Raw genomic sequence first — 18,631 nt, forward strand, 5'->3', positions numbered from 1 at the left:
TTTAAAGATTTCAAGTGGTTTTAAATGGTTTTAAAACATTGAATTGTCCTTATATTGTGCCGCACCCTGCAATCATTATATGTTGGGCAGAATAGAAATGTTCTAAATAAGTAAAATGAAATGAAATAAAATAAAATAAGCGACTACATACTGCTAATTCCTTTGCAACCATCATACGTCTGCCCATTAGGCAGCTGAGACATTAGCGTAGCTTATCAAGTTTTTCCCTGCCATTCCACAACAGATACGGCCTTGTTATTTTTAGTCCCTTGTGGTTGTGTCATGCCACTGGCTGTGTCTAAATTTGTTATCCGTTGCTCAGCATTTCCAGAACCTCCGTGGGCCATTCCCTGGCATTCCCCTGATCTCCACGGAGCATAACAGCACTGAAATGAAATTCTTTTTGGCTGCAACATGTAATGACCTCACTTTCACTTCTCTGATTTTGCTGTTTTCATGGAATGTTGTTTTTCAGACTCTCAGCCACCCGCCCCCAACTTCCTGTGAGCTGCTTGATGGCTGTGACCTATCAACCTCCACAAACAGTTAACATAAAATTGGGGGAACACTACATTTATTCTGTCTAGTGCCACATTCCTTTGGAGGGCAAAACTTCACAATCTTCTGAGGTCTTGGTTCTGTCCCTTCTTATCCTTAGGCTTTGGAGGGAATGCACTTGCTCTCACAGCCCCCACATTTTCTCACAAAAATTGTGCTTTTTTAAAAAAAATTGAAAAAGCCCCTTTGCACTCTTTAGAGACCAGGATTTTTTTAAATTAAAATACATGATTTGGAGTCTGCGAAGGTTAACAGGAATGTTGATGGTGGCTTGCATCCCCCACGTATAGGGGAACACATTCAGCTCAAACCGACAACAGACCAGACCAAAACTACTGTATTTTTCCATGTATAAGACTATACTTTTGTCTAAAATCTTTAGACTAAAAATTGAGGGTTGTCTTATACACGGAAGTAAGCTGAGGAGAGAACAAAAGCAAGTAGAGGGGAAAGTGGGGATCAAAGTGATGCTGCAGCGCTTTGATCCCTTTCCCCCTGCACTTGCTAAACCCCACTTAGATTTCTTAATTTTGGATTATACATGGGGGCGTCTTATACATGGGAAAAATACGGTAACTTTTTCCCCTGCACCCTATTCTTTTTCTTCTACTTCTTTCCCACCTAGCAAGGCTGATTGCTTTTGCAGAAGCCTGAGCTATGGAGGTGAGGGCTCCTTGATCCCATGAGTGGGAATCACAAATTATCCTCCTTTTGCCTTTGCAAGTCATGCTATATTGTTCTGGCACTCTTGGCACAAGAATAATTTTCCATTGAAATTGAGCAAAATTACCAGATTGTAGGATATTTTGCGAAGCGTGTCTGCTGCTTTGTTTCGTGGACTTTTAAGGATTCTGGGCACCGGAAGGGTTGGCTTGTTCTTACCAGTCCGCCAGGCAGCCATTCTGTTTTCAGCGTCTGTGTTTTGTGCTTTGTTTCTCAAACAAAAAGGGTACTTGTTTTGCACCAGTGAACAGACCTGGACGAGAAGAAACAAGCTCATAATCTAGCTTTCACCCGCAAGCGAAGGATCTCATGTTGCTTGAAAAATGGTTCATTGCCATGTCTGTCTGTCTCTCTTTCTCTCCAAGCTAAATTGACAAGAATGAGGGATGTGGAAAGTAACTACCTTGCACTGATCGCTTGCAGAGGTCGTTTGAGGTTAAGCCAAGAGCCACATGAGATCACAGCAAGAGTGAATTTGGGATGGCTCTTTTTGAGTCAGGCCAACAGAAAAAAATCAAAAAGGGACAGGAGTGTGTGTCTGGTGGTGGGGGAGAGATCTTGTTTCTTGCGTGTTAGCTTCCGTTGCATTTCGTGAGATGCCTCCAGTTAAGAATGTCCAGAACGGAGTGGTAGCAAAAACGAACCTCAGGTGGCTTTTTCTGTTTTGTCGCTTTGTGACACACACTTGGGGAAACTGTTACTGTTTATTTATATATTTTCTGTTTCTATCCTTTCCATCAACTTTGTCTGGGAGCTCTGAAATCCCCTTATCATTACTTAATCCAGTTGCTGTCTGTTTTCTGCCTGCATTTTGTAAATAATTTTATATAATGTGTTACGCTCAAGAGTTGCTACATTTGGAACAACTGAAATGCCCTGGCCTTTTGAACAATGCTGCATGTTCACTTTTGATGGGTGTTATATATTTATAGACTGGGTTATATAATGAGGATTACTTATTTCTGTCCAGTGTTCTATATAGAAAAACACACACACCAAAAACTGCTCAGTATGCTCTGTGCTTAATGCATCCTTAGCACAGGGATTTTCAAGTATAATTGGGCTGGGAGGCGGCTTCTTCGCTTGCATCTCCTTAACAGACCTCCTGTCTCTTTCTTTTTTAAAAAAAAAAAAAATCTAATTATTTCAACTAAAGCTAGAGAGAGTGTAAACTGAAATTCTGGAAGAAGAATTGTTTTTACTTTTAAAATAAAACCGACCAGGGATGGGAATTCTTTTAAGTAGGGGGAAGATTTCTATGACTTGTCATATTTTTTCTGCAGCCTGTTTGAACTTAAAAGTGGGTTGGACATGTTTATGAGTAATCTGGTCAGAAAGGCCAGATTACTCATAAACATGTTTAAACTTGGTTGTTGTAGGTTATTCGGGCTGTTTGGCTGTGTTCTGGAGGTACAAATGGCCAAACAGCCCGAAAAGCCTACAACAGCCATCGGATCCCAGCCATGAAAGCCTTCGTGAATATGTGTTTAAACTGGCTTGTGGGTTCAAGTATAGGCTGCAGAAAAAAATATGACATGTCATAGAAATCCTCCCCTCTGTTTATAAGCATGGAATTCTCAGCTGATCCTCCCTTCCTCCCTCCCTTCCTGGTTATGAAGATGCTGGCAGACAACTCATTTTGAGCACCTCGTTCTTACTGTCCATGGAATCCCCCCCCCCTTTTCTTTGGTCAACTTCCCTGCTGGCTCCATTGTCACAAGCAGGGCAACTTTGGCTTGAAAGCAGACTGGCGTTGGCACTGGGGTTAATGTTCGGACCGTATTACTGTTTCATAACCCTAGGGATGCAGGAAAGATTGGGGTTAGGATAAGGATGCCGAGAATCTCACATTACCGCTATCTTTCCTGTCTGTGTCTTAGCAATAATGAAACCTCCTCAGTTTTCCAGGGCTGACTGTCAGTTAACCTTCACTTAAGCTTCAGTAGGAACACAGTCAACCCCACCCCACCCCACTCCAGGTTCTGAACAGTCCCTAGATAACCCTTAATACAAGCCACATTGACAGAAAAGAACATAATGGCAAGCTGACTGTTAAAATCCGAACTCATGGCGTGGGACCTCTGTTCATCATGCAAGTTCCTCTCACTGGGGAAATGAATTCTAACAATGAATTCCCACCGCATTAATGGGTCTAGGTCTTACAACACCGTGGAGCATTTCCGCTTCCCTCGAGAAGTCATGAGTAGAGCGAATAATGCATAGTACTTCTTTTCTCTCCTCTCTCTCCTTGGGGCTTTGACTTTTTTTACTTGGAGGTTTGGTTTCAAAAATATTTCTCTTGTGTGAGCTTTCCTATTCTCAAGGAGATAAAAGAGGGAACAATGGAACTGTTTGTTAGTAAGATTTCCGCCCAAGTGAGAGGAGAAACGTTGTTTGATTTCCCCAGGTACAGCAGTCCTTGCGGGGAGGGGGGGGGCTCAGAGCTCAGATTAGAACATCTTATCTTTTTTTGGATTGATACCTCCCAGAAAGTTCCAGCCAGCATGAGTGCCAGGAAATTCTTGAGAGCTGTAATCCAGAAAAAGTAACGTTTTGAAGTGTGGAACTATCGTGGATTCAGGATTGTGGACATGTAGTTTTGTCTTGTACTTCGAGCATGTCGTAGGAAGAAAAGACTTACTGGGAAAGAGAACACTTAAAGAAGTTGAAGGCAACAGGAAATAGGAAGGCTGAACATGATGAGATAGATTGACTCACTAAAAGAAACCACAACCTTCAGTTTGCAAGGTCTGAGCAGCTCTGTGAAAGACAAGAATTTATTTATTTATTTATTTATTTATTTATTTATTTATTTATTTATTTATTTATTTATTTGGCTTTTATACCGCCCATCTAGATGAATCTACTCTGGGTGGTAATAGTGCACGTCACTATTCATAGGGTCTGCATAAGTCAGAAGAAAGTTGACTGCATGTAACCACAAAGTTTTGTAAGGGACTTTCTCCATTTCATTCATTCATTCATTCATTCATTCATTCATTCATTCATTCATTCATTCATTCATTCATTCATTCATAGATAGGCCACCTTTCTCCCAATAAGGCGACCGAAGGCGACTCACAGTACTGAAAGGAATAACATTAAAAATACAATAAGTTGTACATTTTTAAAAAAACTATAAAACTGATTAAAATAACTTTGAATGATTAAAAACATTAAAATCTATCTTAATTTTAAAAAGCAGCATTCAGGGATTCAGTTGTAATTGTTAAAAACCTGCCTGAAGAGATGGGTCTTTAGCTTTTTTTGGAAGGAGAAAAGGGAGAGGGCTAACCTGAACTCCCGAGGTACAGCGTTCCACAGCCTGGGAGCTGCCACCAAGAAGGCCCTCTCCCGTGTCCCCCATCAAGCATTATTTCCCAATAATGGTCTTAATACTGCCTCCTTTAAGCATGCTGGGATCCTGCTCTGCTGTAAGGAGGCATTCACCACTTTCTTTACTCACTCGACCATTCCCGCTCTGGCTGCTTTTATAAGCCAGGAAGGGCAAGAGTCATTTAAGAGGAACCTAAAGTTTGCCAACATTTCAAATGTTTCCAAATTTCTTTTAACAAGTTCATCCTTTTTTTCCAGATCAATTTTAAGCCGAATTGCCCATACGTTTTTGTTTCTTCAATAGCTGGCATCATTAAGGAGGTTGGGGGGAAAAACCCAGTTCATTTTGGAATTATATGAATTTATTTCTTCCTTACAAGCAGCAATTTGATGTGTGACTCAAATTAGGGTCCAAGTACATAATACAATGTTGATGGGTTGTTAGCTGTCTTTGATAGACTGATGGAAGCTTGATTGGAGTGTCGTCATTTTATTAAAGAGGTAATGTGAATATAAATGTAATGATTTATGAACTGTTACCATTGTGATGAATTCACCAGCTATGAAATTATATATTGTACTGATATATCAATTTATTGTGAGTGCGTGAAGCAATTTTTAAGTGGCACATAAACAAATTAATGAGAGCAGCAGCTATATTTACTATAGCTGACAGGATGGCTTTTTTCCCTCAAGCATCTGCTGGAAGCATGGTGCAGCAGCTTGGTGCTGAGCTTGTGGCTTATGGCATAAATGCTCTGGAAAATGGTAGTAAGCTAAAAGGAAAAACTGATGATGAAATCAACTTAGGTTTATTAGGTATAGGATGAAAGTTGTGAATGCCTTTTATTCACATATTTGGTCATCAGTGGTATATGATTGCTGAACATGAAGGTTCCATTTTTAGCTTATGAGTGATACACGAAGCAACCTAGTCTTTGTTTTGTTTTTCCCTTTTGTTTTTCCCTGAAGCTGTCCATAAGAAATTAAGAATTATGGTTGTGATGCAGCACAATAGTTTTGGAATCCAATACCATCAGAACTGAGAACTACTGCTTCTTGCTGCATTCTTCTGTGGACCCAAAACAGCTGCTCCAGAACATCTCTCAGACCAGATTTTTTAGGGTGCATACTGTGCTGTGGGAGTGAGAAGGGGCTGGCCGTTCTAGCCGAAGCAGCTGTCTCCATCATTGGATCCTGGTCATCTGCAGCATCATAAACAGTTGGCTGGATAGCTCCGTGAGTTGGGTACCTGACTGTGGGGCCAGAGGTTGGGAGTTCGATTCCCCACTATGCCTTCTGAATGAACCGTCAACCTGAGTAGGCTTGAGCAAGCTGCACAATCCCTGGGCACCCCCAGAAGAAGGGAATGGTAAACCACTTAGAATCATAGTATCACAGAATAATGAAGTTGGAAGGTGCCTACAAGGCCATCAACTCCAACCCCTTGCTCAAGGCAGGAATCCAAACCAAAGCAGATCTACCACTTCTGAGTATTGTGTATCTGGAAAACTCTGGAAGGGGTTGTCATACGTTTGATTTACCATTCCCTTATCTGGTGGGCCAGGACGTGAACTATCTATTACCATCCACAAACAAATAGGAGGTTGTTCATGACTTTGTGTACTTGGCTCAACGATCTCTGACACACACACTCTAGATGTCGAACTGGATAAATACATTGGCGGCTACCATGTTCTCTAATCTCACAAAGAGAGTATGGCTCAATAATAATCTGAGAAGAATATAGAGCCTGTGTCCTGAGCACACTCCTGTACTGCAGTGAGTCCTGGACCCTTTGTGCATGGCAGGAGAGGAAGCTGAACACGTTCCATATGCATTGTCTCCGATGCATTTTTGGTATCACCTGGCAGGACAAAGTTCCAAATAGAGTAGTCCTAGAACAAGCTGGAATTTTTAGCATGTATGCATTACTGAAACAGCGACGTCTATGTCGGCTAGGGTATGTTGTGAGAATGGCTGATAGTCGGATTCCAAAAGATCTCCTGTATGGAGAATTGGTGCAGGGAAATCGCCCCAGAGGGAGACCACGGCTTGTGATACAAGGATATCTGCAAGCGGGCTCTGGAGGCCTTAGGAATGGACCTCAACAGATGGGAAACCCTGACATCTGAGCGTTCAGCCTGGATGCAGGTGTTGCATCACGGCCTCTCCCAATTTGAAGAGACACTTGTTCAGCAGGCTGAGGCAAAGAGGCCATCCCAAAACCAAATCAGGGAGCTGGACAGGGGACAGATTGTATTTGTCTTCAGTGTGGAAGGGATTGTCAGTCTCAAATTGGCTTTCTCAGCCACACTAGACGCTGTTCCAAGTCCTCCATACAGAGCACGTTACCATAGTCTCTCGAGACTGAAGGATGCCTAACCTAAAAAAAAAATCTGGGGGATATCCTGAGACTTGTGTAGGTTGCCCACGGCCATGTAGCTTGGTACGTGACTGCGGAGCCAGGAGCCAGGAGCTTGACTCTTCTCCCTGGAAGTGCAGTGAGGACTTGAACTCCCAGCCTCTGGCTCCACAGCCATGTACCAAACTCAGCTATCCAGCCAACAATAATAATCATTGGCTTCAAGTCAATTCTGACCTTTGCTGATCCTTTCCAGAGTTTTCCATATAGAGAATACTCAGCAGTGGTTTAACCATTCTCTTCTTCTGGGAGCACCCCGGGACTGTGCATTTGCCCAAGGCTACCCAGGCTGGCTCTTCTGGGGTGCAGATTCTGGAATCAAAATCCCAACTTCTGTTTCCACAGTCAGATACCCAAACCACTGAGCTATCCAGTTAAAACATAGTCAAATAGATAAGAATAAATGTGGCTGAATTTTTAGACCATTAGAAAGCACATCAGTTAAAAAAAAATCATTCTTCCCATTAAGATCCTGTTATTCATACACATCCCTTATATTCATTCAGTTTTGTTCTTTGTCGTCCAGGAGCTAGCTTTTCTTTAACATTGAAGTACTCTTTTGGTATCAGACTGCAATTTACTTTCGCAGGTGTATGGGCTTCAGTCCACAAAGGTAAAGGTTCCCCTTGACATTTAGTCCAGTCGTGTTCGACTCTAGGGGGCAGTGCTCATGCCCCGTCTCCAAGCCATAGAGCCAGCGTTTGTCCGAAGACAGTTTCCGTGGTCAGGTGGCCAGCGCGATTAGACACGGAATGCCCTTGCCTTCCCACCAAGGTGGGACCTATTTATCTACTCGCATTTTAACATGCTTTCGAACTGCTAGGTTGGCAGGGCTGGGACAAGCGACGGGAGCTCACTCCGTCGTGTGGATTCGATCTTACGACGGCTGGTCTTCTTACTTTGCAGGACAGAGGCTTCTGCGGTTTAACCCACAGCGCCACCATGTCCCTAACCCATAAAAGTTGTTGCCAAATCAAATCGATTAACTTTTAAGCTGCCACACAATTCTTTGCTGGGTTCGCTGCCACAGACTAACACAGCTATGCACCGATAATTTCCTTAGCCTATTTCCCCTTACTTCCCCCTCCTCGTTAATTCCCCACCCCCGTGAAAATTGTTCTAACCTTATTCCGGGATTTTGAGTATCTTTTTCTCAGCGCTGGGGCTGTGGAGTGCATGACTGCGTTTTGTAAAGCGCCCAGAGTACCAGCTGACAGCAGCAGGAGGGGAGTGAGATATAATTAAAACTGTAATTTGGTGTCCCCTACAGCTCACACTGCAAGATATGGCAGGAAAATGAAGTAAAGCAGGACTCTTAAATGAAGATCTATGGACCCTGTATTTGGGTCATAGCAGGGAGATAAAAGGATCTAGCTGTCTCCCCCCACGCCCCGTTTTTCTTCTTTTCTTAGTGTTCCAGTCAGCTTCTAATAAACATGTTGATGTTCTAAAATATCTTAAGCAGCTGCATGAGCTCATACTGTATTTGAAAGGGGTTTCTGAATTTTTGTCTCTGTGTGCGGTGTGTGTTTTAATGAAGACAAAGGGAGTTAAGTTTTTTTTTCAACACATCCGTTTTCCCCCCTGCCACCTCTTGTGTGTGCCGTTGAAAATCCTCCCAGCGAGGGATCACCACAAGGAGTCTTATGACATCTTAAAGACAAATTAGATTTATTTGGCATCACTTTTCATATATGGTAGGCTGCTTATTCAGATGCACAGAATGTTGAGACTACCTATCCCATGCTTCTGAAGACATGGGCTACAGTATGTAGCCAGTATGTTGTTACCAGGTACGCTGTTCAGACATACCCAAATCTTTAAACTATGGCAGCAGTGTGCCTTGACAGCAATGGGGCTGAGTATATTTCTCACCCACAGAGCGATTCAGAAGGGGGAATTTAACGAAAACAACAGAATAAAAACATAGCACGGACCCACATTGGTTTATAACTAATATGGGGAAGTATAAGCTCAAAAGAAGCCAACTCGCATGGCTGAGAGGGTTTGAAGGATGGGTTTTTGCCAGAATCACACACATACACTCCCCCACACAGGAAAGGGGGATCAATGGCAGGATTGGGGGGCTAGATAAAGTTAGACTATCTTGGGACTATACACAGTTTGGAACTCCAGCTGGCAGGATCAGCTGGAGGGGGCAAGCAGATATAGAAAGGAGCAGCTAATCCTGATGCCGAACTTAACTGGAACTGAGGCTGTGGCTACACGAGCCAATTGTTGCATTGAGTTTGCATCCTAAATATGGAGTCACATGATACACAGCCATCTACCTGGGAAGCATACTAACTGCAGATCATATCTCGCTCGGCCAAAGGCATCTACCTTTTTTGTCTCAGATCTTTTTAAAAAAATGTTGCATTGATGTGTGAACAGTCTTAACACAGTTGTTTTGTACTGATGTCACTGTGCAGCACCCCTTTAAATTGTTTTAAATTTTTCCACGGCCTTTGCATCGATGCATCCATTAACATCTGACAAAAACATGCCAACAAGAAGGGCAGCGCTTATTGAGTAGGAAGGAAATGACTTGGCAACCCAAAAACCCATCCTGCAATAAACGCCACATGATTCCAAGAGGCGGTGAGTGCTCCAACACTGGAGGCCTTCAAGAGAAACTTTGACAACCACCTGCCAGATCTCCTTTGACTTTTATTCCTGTATTGAGTAGGGGGTTGGACTTGATGGCCTTAAAGGCCCCTTCCAACTTCACTTTTCTGTGATTCTGTATTTGCCCTCGCAGACATCCAGGCAATCCGTTTAACTCAGAAATAAAAAGGAGCTGATTAATTTCTCTGGCCTTCCTAAAGGCCTATTCTCTTTGACTTGAGGCATTCATGTCATGTACTTTTGACGGGAGTAGTTTTTACTATAAAGCCACCATTTGTTTATCTTTTTCTTGCATGGAGGGTGAGGACTCCTCACCAGTAAGAAGGGATTTCCTGGCACTCTGAACAAAGAATTGGTGACAATGATATTTTGCGAGATTTGTGGAAAAAAATAGAACTGCTCTTTTGCTGAAGGATGTGAAGCACTGCATTGGTTGCTTGTATCTTAAGAATCATCCAGTCCTACTGCATTTGCTCTTTCTGTGTCTCAAAGGAAAAGAACCACAGGGGCATCTTGTACAAGAGATTTATTAGGGTAAGAAGAGGTGCTTTTCTCACTCTCTTGCAAAGGTTTACAATTTCTCATTGAAGTCTCCCTTCCTGTGGAGTCAGCCTAAGGTAGCGGAAACCAGGAATTTAGCAGCTATTCTTTCTATCCCAACTCTGTGGTAGAGGGCTAGATAAAAGCTGATGGAACAGGTCACATATTTAATTTCTTTATGGAATTGCTTACATTTGTTTTCTTTGGTTGTTGTGGGTTTTTCGGGCTCTTTGGCCGTGGTTCTGAAGGTTGTTCTTCCAAACATTTCGCCAGTCTCTGTGGCCAGCATCTTCAGAGGACAGGAGTCAGAACTCTGTCTGTGCTCTGGTGCAATTCATTTGGATAGTTTAGTATTGTTACGCTTCTGGCGCAGAGTAAATGAAGACACTTTACCAGCTCTTCTTTGACGGTTATATTTACATATATGTACACTTATATACAGGCAGGTCTCTACAGCACATCTAGAAGTGTTCACACAGTCCGACAGCATGCGTGGCAGAAAATCACATCAGAAGGAGAGAACATATCACAGACACAGTCCATATTTATACATAATCTTGTCTCTGTCCAGTCCAATCGAGTTCCAGGTGACCTCATCTCTGCACCTGGTCTCTTTCTGGTTTCACCTCATTGCATCAGCTTAGGATGATTCAGCTTTTCTCTCATCTGCACATAATGGCAGCTTGTTAATGAAACATATATGGGTTCAGGCCTATAAAATTCAATACCCTGACAAGTATGTATAGCTGTGGGAACAGCTTTTGTCCTTTTCAGAAGATTGGGTCGCAGTCACACCCAGTAACATTCCTGTGGAAGACATCATTGCCAATGTGGAATCAGCATTATATTATCTTCCAAAAGAAAAAGCAGAAGAAATAAGAGGTGAAGTGACAAGGATCCTAGGAAAAGCAAAAATCCCAAAAAGCAACATAACAAGATAACATAATCCCACACACGACACCAGAACACAGACAGAGTTTTAGCTCCTGTCCTCTTAAAATGCCGGCCACAGAGACTGGCGAAACGTTAGGAAGAACAACCATCAGAACACGGCCAAAGAGCCCGAAAAACCCACAACAACCAATTGGTTAAGCGTTTACTAAAATGCACCCATTTCTTCATATCAGATATACAGTAGGATGCCCGTATCTGCAGGGATTTGGTTCCAAGCCTCCCTGTGGATGCTGAAAACTGTGGGGAAATAGCAATTGCTATACATAGCATGGTAAAAAGAAGGAAAAAAAATCCAGATGTCCCCCCCCCCACATATCTTACCAGAACTGGCTACAAGAGTGAGCCAAAGCATGGTCTCTGGCTCCCTCTAGTGACCATGTCTGATCATGAAATTTTGTATTTCTAGTTTTCAGACTGTGGATAAGTGAAACCACAGATACTGGGGTCCTACTGTAATCTGATTTTTAAATTTCAAATGGGAAAGAAAATCAGGCCCCCTCCTTCTTTCATCTAGGCTGGCTTTCATCTCTGCTGTCCTTTTGCAAGCAGGCAAAGACCTTTCTCTTCAGGCAGGCTTTCTTTAAACGACTGGTTGACCAAGGGGATTTTTTTAAAAAAAGGGATTGCTGTACTCTGTTGTTTTACTCGTGCTTTTAATATTGCTCTTATTTGTAATGTTTTAATATGGTATTTGTTAATTCCTTTTTTAACATTGTAATAATTCATTATGTTAACTTCTAACTTTGTTTATTTTAATACTGTAAGCTGCCTTGGATCCTTTAGGAGATAGCTAGCTAGCTAGCTAGCTAGCTAGCTAGCTAGATAGATAGATAGATGGATCGATCGATCGATCGATCGATCGATCGATCGATGGATCGATGGATGGATCGATGGATCGATGGATCGATGGATGGATCGATGGATCGATGGATCGATGGATGGATCGATGGTTAAGCAATAAATCAATCAGTCAATCAATCAGTCAATCAACCTAGATAACCATATAAAGACACAGCGGCTTTCCACTATTCTAGCCCAGCTTCATGTTGTAACAGGCAAAGTGTAACATTCTTCATTGTTCCAGGTAGATGAGATATTAGACGTTCCAGATTCACAGCAATGTTGTGTCTGATTTGACTTCCAAATAGCCATTTCCCCCAGATGTCTGCTGGATTCTGCCAAGTCTGTCAGGTGTATCCGCTGGCTTCAGTCCATGGATATTCCACTAGATTCAGCAGTAAGCTTGCTTCCCGCCTACCAAGTCCACCTTCTTTTGCTACTGATCTTTTCGCCCCAACCCCCTTATGACACATTGTGCTCGGCTGAATCACACGCATCCACCTTTCAAGCTAGCTCTGTTTCATTTGATCACTGAAGGTGGGAGGGCTGGGGACATAACAGAGACCAGGAGTGATCAATCTTTACACATTTCCTGCGTTTACTATGGGAAGTAATAGTATTTTCCAGTGTTCCTAGCGTAACACTTTTGAAAGAGCATTTAATCTTCACAATATGCTTTTCAGCCGGCCATTCTCATTCTTTTTTTTTTTTTAAAGTCATGGCCCTAAATACAATATGAAAGGAATACAAGCCAAATCAGGACTGTAAAAGTTGCGTAACAAGCCTTATAAGATGGTGTGTGAAGAATTGTTTCCAGTCTCTGGCCATCTTCAAATGTGCCGGTGGGCGGGTGGGAGGGAAGCTATATGATCCCTGTTGAGAATGGCTGCTTTAAACCATTTCCTCACCTGTTCTGGGTATCAACGTAAACGCAAGCTGCTTCCAAAACTGGATCAGGAAAAAAAAAGTTGTGTTTTTTTCCAGAGGGAAGAATCTTGATGATTTCTCTGTTTAGAGACACAGTATTTTGTTCAGAACATGTTTATGGATTCAGTTTTACTCATGAGAACAAAATGCAAAAACTGTGGGCTGAAAATCTAGTCTTTCTTTGAAAGACCCGTTACTTTTACTGACACTTTGAAAACCTCTCCTTGCCCTAGCTGATTAGACTTTTTCCTCCTCCTTAAGACAACACAGAGGGTAGACTTACTTGACCAAACCTCTCTAGGCTTCAACTTAGCCAGCTATTTTTCTAGCCAAGTCCTATCTGGCTTCAGTCATCCAGTCCCCAGCTGGTTTCTCTAATACCCAAGCTCCCACTGGCTACTATCTGAATTGACCGCATCCAGCTACTTTCCTAAACCAGTGCTGCTTTACTAAAGAACCCAGATGTAAACCTTATGTGGCAGTTAAACTGTCTATTGTTGTTGTTTAGTCATTAAGTCGTGTCCGACTCTTCGTGACCCCACGACCAAAGCATGCCAGGCCCTCCTGTCTTCCACTGCCTCCCAGAGTTGGGTCAAATTCATGTTGGTCGCTTCGGTGACACTCTCCATCCATCTTGTCCTCTGTCATCCCCTTCTCCTCTTGCCTTCACACTTTCCTAACATTAGGGTCTTTTCCAGGGAGTTTTCTCATGAGATGGCCAAAGTATTGGAGCCTCAGCTTCAGGATCTGTCCTTCCATTGAGCACTCGGGGTTTACTTCCTTCAGAATGGATAGGTTTGTTCTCCTTGCAGTCTAGGGGACTCTCAAGAGTCACCTCCAGCACCACCACCAGTCTGTTTCCAGACTGTCCATTAGACATGGGCTATCCATATTCATATCCCTGGGGATACAAATGTGAATCATGGCACCTCAGTTGACACGGAGACCATTTCCCTTCCCCCAGAACCAGCCGGTCCAGTCCCTATATGCTGCACAGTGCTCAGCTCTGTCATTGGCATTGCACCAATTACAAAAGGAGCCCAGAGAGCTCTTCCCCACCTCCCTGTGCAGCTGATCACTCATTGGCTGAGCAGGGAGACTCCGCATCCTGCCTCCTCACCAGAGTGGTCGGCTGCCCGGGGAGGCAGGGAAGAGCTGGGTGGGCTCCTTCCATGATTGGCATGACTATGATGACGGGGCCAAGTGCCACGCAGTGAACAGTGAGTGGACTGACCGTTTCTGCGGAGAAGGAATGGGTCTCCATGGCACCTGTGGTTCTGCAGTACGAATAGGTCATACCTACTGCCCATGTATTTGAAGGGTTTAACCATCTAGAAGTTTGCTCTGGCTTAACATAATGTCTCTATACTGCACCCTGATGTGGTTCACATGAAAAATGTTCAATTATCTCAAGAAGGTGTGTTTCATTGTCCACACATCATACCATGTCTTTTCTCCATCACCCTCCTTGGCAATTTCCCCCACCTTTTTACCTCCCCTTTTGGCAGCATTCAGATCCTTTCTTCTTCTTCTTCTTTTTCTTCTTCTTCTTCTCCTTCTCCTCCTTCTCCTTCTCCTTCTCCTTCTCCTTCTCCTTCTTCATGTGAAATAGTGCTGAATTGACAAGACACAGCAAGTATTTCAAATAGTACTCTATCAGAATAATGCTGTAGCACTCAACTAGAAGGATTTTTTTTACAAAGACAGTATAAAACTTGCATTGCAGTTGTATTCTTTTCCAGTGCAAGGAGAAGCCAGGTGAAAAGAGTAGGGTTCACCCCCACACACACACACACAAACACCCTGCCCCACTCTGTGCATCATCAGTGATGTCTATTCGTCCAGATAGGCGGGATATAAATCAAATAAATAATAATAATAATAAATAATAATGTCATCTGGACAGGCCCATTGATGGCACTAAAGGAGTGATGTAGGTGATCTCACAAGCCAAAATAATATGACTGGGAATGCTGGTTTTTTAAAAACCACCCAGAAGCCCTGCTGAACAAACAAAATACAGTGCATACTCATGTGAAAGATGGATCTACTTGTAATTAGCGCTAATGACATGTAGTAAATGGAATAAAATCAAAAGTGAAAAGAAAGGCACCAATGGAAGGAGAAATACCTGTGTTTCTATTACCTGAGTGCTTGTGGATTTGCTGTGATGTAATTGGCTAAGATGTCTTTAGGAAGCTGATCAATTTACCTGCCTAGACAGCACCCTCAGTCTTTGTGGTGTTTACTTTCGAACAAGTATACTTAAGGTTCTGTTTGTCATTTATTCCATGTGTCAACTGCAGGCAGTTCACTGACTTCTGGAGTTGGTATCAGTGAGGTTGTTATACACCATGTTGTGTGATTATCCTAACATACATCAATACCTGTCAGTCCACCTTGCTTAACTTGATACTCTCAGGCTGCAAGGAAGCTATTGCTTGCTCTCTTTCTTCTCGTGTCTTGCCTGGGGCCACTGGATCACGATTGGTTTGCTGTGTATTTGTGTGAGGAAACCCAGGGAAAGATGCCCTAATTTGTCCCTGTCAGAAATGTTGCAGCATAACATATGACAGGGAAATATCTACAGGTGGATCGTCAATCGTACAGCTGCAAATGAGGGAAACACTGAACGGCCCTGACATCCTCAGTTGATTGAAATGGTTTAAAATGAGCCAGCATTGTTTTATTGTCCCCACGCCGTCTCTAGCTACTGGGTGGGATATAAATATTTATTAAGGGGATGAGAAAATTAATGATATATGAAAAAGTATTTAATAAAGCAATATGTTAAAATGAAATCTGTCATTGCCTTGCGGATGGGTTTCCTTTGGGGTAGCAAGAACATGCAAAATCTCCAGACGACAAGGCCAGGAATCCAGAAACTACAGTAGAACCACTGTATCTGCGGTCCCAAACCTCCACCCACGAGTGCCAAAAACGGTGGATAATAGTGAACCCTGCATATAGCACAGCCTCTGGTTCCTTCTAGTGGGCATTTCTGCTAATTATACAGTGGAAATATATACTGTATTTTTCTGTATACAAGACGCCCCTATGTATAAGACACCCCCCCACTTTTCTAATCCAAAATTAAGAAAAATAAGTGAGGCTTAGGAAGTGTAGGGGGAAAGGGATCAAAGTGCTGCAGGATCACTTTGATCCCTGCTTTCCCCTCCACTTGTTTTTGTTCTTGCTTAGTTCCGTGTATAAGACGGAAGTTGTGAGCCGCCCAGAGTAGACTATGTCTAGATGGGCGGCATATAAATAAATAAATAAATAAATAAATAAATAAATAAATAAATAAATAAATAAATAAATAAATAAATAAATAAAGACGAGCCTAAATTTTTAGTCTAAAGATTTTAGACAAAAGTATAGTCTTATACACGGAAAATAGGGTAAATACATCGTTCTGTTTTTTTAATAAATATTTTGAGACCATAGATAAGTGAAACTGCAGATACTGATCCAACAGATACAGTGGTCCTACGGTTTAGTCAAAAAAGATGGCATGTTTTCAAGCACTAGTTGGGGTCAAAGAAACTGCACAAAAGGAAGAAAGTGGCAGTCTTCTTGTTAAGCATGCTAAGATTTGGCAGAACATACAGTATCTGCTTCTCCAAGCAACATTCATTTCTCCCTCACCATGTATTTTGTTTCTCTCTATGGCAGATTATCTTCCGAAAAATCAGTGATGTCAAAAAGGAGGAGGAGGAGCGCCTACGGCAGAAGAACGAAGTGACCTTGAGCATCCCGGTGGACCATCCCGTCCGAAAGCTGTTCCAGAAATTCAAGCAGCAGAAAGAAATGAGGAACCAAGGCACGACCTTCACTGACCCGGAGAGGAACACCCTCCAGGTGGAGACTCGGACCCTGCAAAATGGGGCCGCCATCACGGGCACCAGCGTGGTCACCGTGTCTCAGATCACACCCATCCAGACCTCCTTGTCTTACGTGAAGACTGAGGCCATGAAACAGAACAATCGGGAGGCCCTGGAGATCAACCCAGAGAGCAGCGGCGGGGTTACTGGCGGTGGGGACCCTAAATCCCTCAAGGTCACTAGCCCCGTGCGGATGAAAAATGGGAACGGCAAAGGGTGGCTTCGACTCAAGAACACCATGGCGAGCCAAGAAGAGAAGAGGGAAGACTGGAACAACGTCACCAAAGCAGAGTCCATGGGGCTGTTGTCCGACGACCCCAAGAGCATCGATTCGGAGAACGGCGTGACGAAAAACCCGCTGAGGAAAACAGACTCTTGTGACAGCGGGATCACGAAAAGTGACCTTCGTTTGGACAAAGCTGGGGAGAACCGCAGCCCCCTGGAACACAGTCCCATTCAAGCGGACGCAAAGCACCCCTTCTACCCGATCCCCGAACAGGCCTTACAAACGACGCTCCAGGAGGTGAAACACGAACTCAAAGAAGAGATCCAGCTGCTAAGCAGCCGAATGGCCACCCTGGAGAAGCAGGTGGCTGAGATTTTAAAAATACTGTCTGAAAAGGACACCTCACAGACCGCTTCTCCCAAATCCCATTTATCTCCTCAGCTATCGTCCCAAATACCCTGTCAGGATATTTTTAGTGTTTCGAGGCCCGTGTCGCCCGAATCGGAAAAGGATGAAATCCACTTTTAATATTCACTCATTTCTCTTTGTATACTAAATGTATACTGTGAAATGGGCCTGCATACCTGCAGATATAGAGGTGCATATATTTATATACACAGAGAGACACACGTCGGTCTGGGTCTGTGTGTAAGGTGTACCCATATATACACACACGTGTGTGTATGTATAAATAAATTATAGAGAGAGATATATAGATATATATATAGATAGATATATCTAAACATATATATTTTCACTTGCATTCAATATGACTTGAACACAAGAAAATGGATTTTGATATGTAAATATTGCATGTCCAGCTGGATTCTGGCCTGCCAAAGAAAACAGTTATTAATATAGATATTGCTTGTATAATATGCAGTTGACTGCATGCCCACTTTCAATTTATTTATAATCTCTATTACAAAATAAAAGAATGAATTTTGTTTAAAAAAAGAATAGAGCGCAGGCAATGGGTTGTTTAAAGAATTGGGGAAACCATCCTGTCCATATTGTTTTTGTGTTTGATCTGTTTTCTGAAGTGGAGTTTGTGAAAAACAAACACACATCGGAGTACGCAGGGTATGGGGAAACCTCTTAGTCTGAACATGCTCGTTGGTTCTGTCCAAGGTCTCAGGGAAACCTGAAGGCTAGCTTTTGGCCAGCAGTCTTTCCCCCATCATGTTCCAGATCTGGAAATGGCTGTGTTCTGCCATTTAAAAGAATAAACAAACAAATTCTTTTAACTCTTGGGGAGATGTTTGGGGAATTTTCAAGGGTGAGTAAGGATTCGAACCCTTGTCTCCCAGGTCCTAAGATGACCTCCTACCTATGACATCACACTGTCTTTCCTGAAGATTAATACTGGAATGTTTTTTCTGCCTGGCTGATACTCATTCTTAGCTATTCTTCTGAGCTCCAGAATGCATATGGAAAAGTATAATTAGGCCTATGTTCACAGCTAGACCTACAGTATAGCACAGAAGTGAGTACGCCCCCTCACATTTCATAAATATTTTAGTTTTTCATGTGACAACGCTGAAGAAATGATACTTGGCTACAATGTAAAGCAAGGAGTACACAGCTTGT

General features: G+C 42.8%; 1 protein-coding gene across 1 annotated transcript in view; it reads left to right on the plus strand.

Annotated features, from left to right (window-relative positions):
* Positions 1-17,998, plus strand: part of KCNH5 (potassium voltage-gated channel subfamily H member 5) — a 216,315-nt gene extending 198,317 nt beyond the window's left edge. Inside the window, exon 11 of the mRNA XM_020809805.3 lies at positions 16,607-17,998. Coding sequence (XP_020665464.3) covers positions 16,607-17,569 — 963 coding nt within the window. The 3' untranslated portion in view covers positions 17,570-17,998. The remainder of the gene's footprint in view (positions 1-16,606) is intronic.
* The last annotated feature ends 633 nt before the right edge of the window (positions 17,999-18,631 follow it).

This window comes from Pogona vitticeps, chromosome 1, assembly GCF_051106095.1.
Source record: "Pogona vitticeps strain Pit_001003342236 chromosome 1, PviZW2.1, whole genome shotgun sequence".
NCBI classification, from domain to species: Eukaryota; Metazoa; Chordata; class Lepidosauria; order Squamata; family Agamidae; genus Pogona; species Pogona vitticeps.